This window comes from Calidris pugnax, unplaced genomic scaffold (genome assembly GCF_001431845.1).
Source record: "Calidris pugnax isolate Ruff unplaced genomic scaffold, ASM143184v1 scaffold38, whole genome shotgun sequence".
Classification (NCBI taxonomy): domain Eukaryota; kingdom Metazoa; phylum Chordata; class Aves; order Charadriiformes; family Scolopacidae; genus Calidris; species Calidris pugnax.
Window position 1 is genome coordinate 3,815,845 of NW_015090995.1, and position 5,584 is coordinate 3,821,428.

The 5,584-nt window shown below is 50.2% G+C and overlaps 1 protein-coding gene across 1 annotated transcript in view; it reads left to right on the forward strand.

The window, feature by feature from the left end:
* The first annotated feature begins 554 nt into the window (after nucleotides 1-554).
* Nucleotides 555-5,584, forward strand: part of LOC106895532 (tRNA (uracil(54)-C(5))-methyltransferase homolog) — an 18,916-nt gene continuing 13,886 nt past the window's right edge. The window contains exons 1-7 of the mRNA XM_014954973.1: nucleotides 555-761; nucleotides 2,041-2,095; nucleotides 2,606-2,725; nucleotides 3,109-3,208; nucleotides 4,506-4,576; nucleotides 5,141-5,287; nucleotides 5,422-5,516. Coding sequence (XP_014810459.1) covers nucleotides 580-761; nucleotides 2,041-2,095; nucleotides 2,606-2,725; nucleotides 3,109-3,208; nucleotides 4,506-4,576; nucleotides 5,141-5,287; nucleotides 5,422-5,516 — 770 coding nt within the window. The 5' untranslated portion in view covers nucleotides 555-579. The remainder of the gene's footprint in view (nucleotides 762-2,040; nucleotides 2,096-2,605; nucleotides 2,726-3,108; nucleotides 3,209-4,505; nucleotides 4,577-5,140; nucleotides 5,288-5,421; nucleotides 5,517-5,584) is intronic.

Below are 5,584 nucleotides of genomic sequence, written 5' to 3' on the forward strand. Positions count from 1 at the left end.
ATTGCACAGGAACGTGTCCAGGGGGGTTTGAATGTCTCCAGAGAAGGAGACTCCACCACCTCCCTGGGCAGCCTGTTCAAGGGCTCTACCACCCTCAAAGGAGAGAAGTTCCTCCTCACATTTAGGTGGAACTTCTTATTACCCAAGTTTGTGCCCATTTCCTCTTGTCCTGTCACTGGGCATAGCTGAAAAAAGACCAGCCCTGTCCTCCTGACACCCTTTAAGTATTTGTATGCATTGATTAGATACCCCCTAAGTCTTCTCAAGACTAAAAAGACCCAAGTCCCTCAGCCTCTCCTCGTAAGAGAAATGCTCCAGGCCCCTCATCATCTTTGTGGCCCTTTGCTGTCCTCTCTCCAGCAGTTCCCTGTCCTTGAACTGGGGAGCCCAGAACTGGTCCCAGTGCTCCAGACAGGGCCTCCCCAGGGCAGAGCAGAGGGGGAGGATGACCTCCCACAGCCTGCTGGCCACACTCTTCCTGATGCACCCCAGGATGCCATTGGCCTTCTTGGCCACGTTGCTGGCTCATGGTCATCCTGTTGTCCACCAGGTCTCCCAGGTCTTTTTCCTCAGAGCACCATGGCTCTGTCCTGCACATTGAAGTTACTGCCCCGGCACCTTCGCCCTTCGAGCGCTCTCCTGAGCAGCCTGCCTGGTGGGGACCACAGCCTGGTGAAGGAGAAGACGACAGCGGTAAAGCAGAGGGAGAAGAAAAAGGCCAGGGAGGACATCAGCCTGCCAGGTTCCTCCTGGGAGGAGAGGTACGGTTCCTTCAAAACAACCAAGCGCTCTTCCAAAGCACCAAACACCCGAAGCTGTTTGAGCAGTGGGTTGGGGGTTTCACCTCCACCCAGCTCTCCCCAGTAGAAGAGCCAGGGCTCAGCTGGCTTGCCTGGGGATAGGAATAATGGAAAAAGGTGAAGGAAAAGGTCTAAGAGGGAAGGAGCAGAGCAGTTGCTGTACTGGCAAGTAAAAAGTAATAGCCAGTTTGATTTGCAGGTCCGTGTCTGAAAGTAGTTGGCACTGGGTGCTTTGGAAGCAGCTCCAAAAATCCCAGTAAGCCGTAGCAGCAGCTCCTCCAGCTGTGGGGTGAGGTTTTCCATGGGCTCAGTGAGTCAGTAGTTGGTGGATAGCTACGGCAGTTTAGATTGTATCCACCTCACCCTCTACTCTTTTTTTTTCTTTTTTCCAAAAAAATCAACTTTTAGGTGTTTTGTTCTTGTTTGCCCTGGCCCAGATACAAGTAGTGGCAAGTTCTGAGGTTTATCTCTGAACTGGTCAGTGAGAGTGGGCAGCTGGTGATTCCCTGCCAGCTCCACACAAACTGTCCATTTCCCTGGGGTGGATTAAATCTAGTACAGCATTGGCAAAAAGGACACAGTCGTGCGTGGCTGGAAATGTGAGCAGGCAGATGATGCAGGATGGATGCTTCGAGGGATGAGAGAAGCATCGTGCCCTTTTAGGGGAAAGCTCCAGGGAGATGGGACTCGGGCTGTCCTCGGAGCAGCAAGGGATGGCCAAAGCCTCTGATTCACTGGGAGAAAGCAACAGAGTCCATCTGAAGCTACAGAATGATTTCTTTTTTTCCCTTTGTTTCCCTTCGCCTGCACTTTGTTGTTATTTTTTTCCCTCTGACCCCAGTAACATTTGAATACTCATTCCCCTGGCTTTACCAGCCTGGAGTCAGATCTCACCAAGGGTCTTTCTGGGTCCATGTTCCTCACCCTGTCCTCTCAAGGGGGATCAGAAAGATACCTGGGTAACCCAGAACACCCAGGTCTCCCTGGTCAGACTTCTGCCAAAGGCTCAGCCTGTCCTCTGGAGAACTGGTTGTTGTGGTCTTTCTGGGTCCCTCTTCCAGCCACGAGTGTTCTGCACCAGGAAGGTGCCATGAATAGGGAGTTTGGATGTTCACAGCCAGCTCTGGGGCAGAGCCCGTACCAGAAGGGTCCTGCCCATGAAGCAGGTGGTGGGGATGTTATGCCCTAAGTATCAGGAGGTGAGTAGCTCTGGGCACTACCGTGATGTTGTGCTTTCCAGGCTAGCAAACGCGGTGACTCCGCTGTGGAGACTTCCCTACCAAGAGCAGCTGCAGGTAAGATGTGCTTACGTGGACTTTTCTCCGTTGTGCTGTCCCAACTGTCCCTCCTGTCTCCCTGGAGCAACAGCCCCTAGCATCTTAGTCGCTTAATGCTGTAAACTCTTCAGACCCCGTTTACTGCTGCTTTACTTCTTCAGTTATTATGAAGGATAGAACTGGGAGGTTCCCTGTGGGTGGTGTGTGTGATCACCAACAGCACAGCGATCCTGTCCAGTGTGGGACAGCAGATTCACTGGGGCTTCAGGTTGGACCAAGTGCTCCAGGCCAGCACTTGGGGACCGTGGACACAGGATTTCTTTCTCTCCCCGTTGCTCCAAGCAGCTATGGTGATGAGAAAGGCAAAGTTCCTCTAGGGCTCTATCCCCCTTGCGGTATTCCCGCCTGTTGGCCTTCCCAGAGGTGGGTGATGAAGAGCTGCCCACCGTTTTTTAGGTGTTTTGTTCTTGCTCACCCTGCCCCAGGGTGGTCCTTTGAGAGTGTTTCTGGCTTAGGACTCCTCTGCAGGTGAAGCATGAAAGCCAGAGGAAGGTTTTGCAGACACTGGCGTCTCGTCTTGAGGAGCTGGGCGTAGATGGGCAGAAACCTGGTGGACTCTGCTGTCCTCTCCAGCCTGTAGTCCCTTCAGTGAGTATCCCACAGGAATATTGTCCCCTCTGAGCTGCTAACAGTCTCTCACTTGACTCCTGAAGAGCCTTATGGTGGGGATTGCTTGGTTGCAGGGAAGGTGTCTGTGGCAGTCCTTGCTGGCTTCTGCTTTGCAGCCTGTGACTGCTGAGAACAAAACAAGCCTTCCCTGATAAACCTGTCACCATTCTGTCGCAGAGAGCCATTTCTTCTTCCCGAGGGGAAGTATTGGGGGTCTTGTGCACAAACTCTGTTTCTGCGTTTTGCACATTCATGTGTATCTTCCTGTGCTGCCAACGGAACAAGCAGGCTGTGTTTTGGGCTTTCCTCCAGTACTTTTTCTTTTAATCCAAGGCTTTACTTTTCCTTCTTTTCTCCCTCAGCCCGTCATTAATGGCTACCGAAACAAATCTACGTTCTCTGTGAACCAAGGACCAGATGGGAACCCCAAAACCGTGGGGTTGTATGTGGGAACTGGCAGAGGTCAGTTCTGGAGCAGGGCAGAAAGCTACTGGTGTGGGATGGGTTGGGGCAAGGCTCTGCTCTGCCAGTCTCCACCCAAGTTAGAAGCCTGAATTCTGCAGGATGCCAACAGAAACACCACCAGCTCTGGGGCAGCAATTTTAAAACCTCAGTTTATTAGCTTCTCAAGAAAATACCAGCTTCTAATTTGCTAAACACAGCAGTAAGGATGACAGCTGTGGTGGCAGCCCCTCCAGGATTTACAGAATCACAGAATGATACAGGGTTGGAAGGGACCTCTGGAGATCATCTAGTCCAACCCCCTGCCAAAGCAGGTCCTCTTAGACCAGGTTGCACAGGAGCGTGTCCCGGTGGGTTCTGAATGTCTCCAGAGATGGAGACTCCACCACCTCTCTGGGCAGCCTGTTCCAGGGCCCTGCCACCCTCAAAGTGAAGAGGTTCCTCCTCATGTTTAGATGGAACTTCTTATATTCCAGTTTGTTTCTGTTTCCTCTTGTCCTGTCACTGGGCACGACTGAAAAAATGATTTAGCTTTCTTATTCTTAATTATGCTGTTCCTGTGATTTTGGCGTGCTCCAGGAGCCTGTGCTGTGTGGGGAGGGCATGGAATGGGGGGTGTGCATGTCCATAGGCAGCAGAGCAACGTTGGAGCGTTTGGGATGTGTGAAGCAGTTTGGTTTTGTGCACTGAAGATGTGAGCTGGGTGCTCCTGGCAAGCAGCTCAGTGGTGAACTCGTTCACACCATCAATACTGGGTTTTGCTTCTCAACATCCATCGCAAGAAGGTGCTGGGGTGGGTGCTGTGTTCTTTTCTCATTGAAAAAATAATCTCACGAATGCATTTTACCTCTGGCAGCAAAAGTTTAGCATTTAAACTGAAGTGAGAAGGCATTCTTCCAGGCAACCTAAAATGCTTTGCTGCTGTAAGCCCACACCATTATTCTCCAGTTAGCAAACTGGCTTGCTCTGCTCTGGCTCCCTTAGGTTAAGAGCAGTGCAGTGGTTCCTCTGGACATTTAAAAAGCTCCCAGAGCTCCAAACTCTTCATGGAAATCAGTGACAGTAATCACTGGCAAAGGGAATTCTGGCAGGTCCTGCAGCCTGTGGGTACCCAGAACATCACAGGATTTAGTGGGGCACTTACATACCAGTTCTTTGGGGTTTTTCTCCTTTTTTTTTTTTGTACAATGGGAGAATTCAGGAGAAAGGTGTCTCCACAGTTTATCGTGTCAGATGCTACAGTGGTTGACATGCCCTGAAACAAAATAATGAAATACCTCTCTGCCTCTCTCTCCAGAAAGAAATATTGTCTGTGTGAGAGCCAACCACGTGGAGAACATACCCTCAAAACACAAACAAGTAGCCCAGGTAAATAAATAAGTCACATCTGTTCCCTAGGCTGTGGAACAGAGGGACTGCCATAACTTATTTGAGAGAACACTGTAATTTTAGTTATGCTGGATTTTCAAGTCCGTTTTCATGTTCTGAAGTTTCAGGCCTGGCTCTGGTTGATGGATAAATGTTTTTTTTTAAAAACTTCTGTCTTAATGTTGCAGCCCCAAAACTGTCCCAAAGAGTGAAGTTAATCAAGTGACAGTGCATTCCTGGTTGATGGATAAATGTTTTTTTTTAAACTTCTGTGTTAATGTTGCAGCCCCAAAACTATCCCAAAGAGTGAAGTTAATCAAGTGACAGTGCATTCCTGCCAATCTATTAAGACACCTAAGAACCACAAACCGAAATTCTTAAAATGTCTTGTCTTCCAAGACCTTGGAAAGAGCTTTCACTCCGTGTATTGAAATCAAAAAGAAAAAAACCAAAACAACAGATGATACTGCTGGAAGGGCCACCCGTTTTGGGGTGTACAGAGTTATGCTCAGAGCAGGGCAGTTGTCTCTGCTGTCCTACAAGTGCTGTTTCCCCTCTGCTCAGTGCTACGAGGAGTTCATCCGTCGCTCCCCCCTGGACCCCTGCCTCCTCTTCCACGAAGGGGGACACTGGCGGGAGCTCGTGGTGCGTACCACCAGCCGTGGCCACACCATGGCCATCGTCACCTTCCACCCCCAGGAGCTGGGCCAGGTGGGTACGTGGAGGATGGGAACCCCTGGCAAGAGGCACATCAGGTGTCTGGCTGACCTGAGCTTGCTGGGTTTGTCGCTGGGGAGAGGTGTCTAATCACATTATCCAAAGCTGGGTTTTCTCCCTCTCCACAGGAGGCACTGGCAGCTCAGAAAGCATTGCTTAAGGAGTTCTTCACGTGTGGACCTGGAACAGTCTGTGACTTGACTTCACTTTATTTCCAAGAGAGGTATGTGTCTTGACACAGGGAAAGACTGAAAACAAAGCCACCCTTTTTTTTTTTTTTTTTTTTCTTTT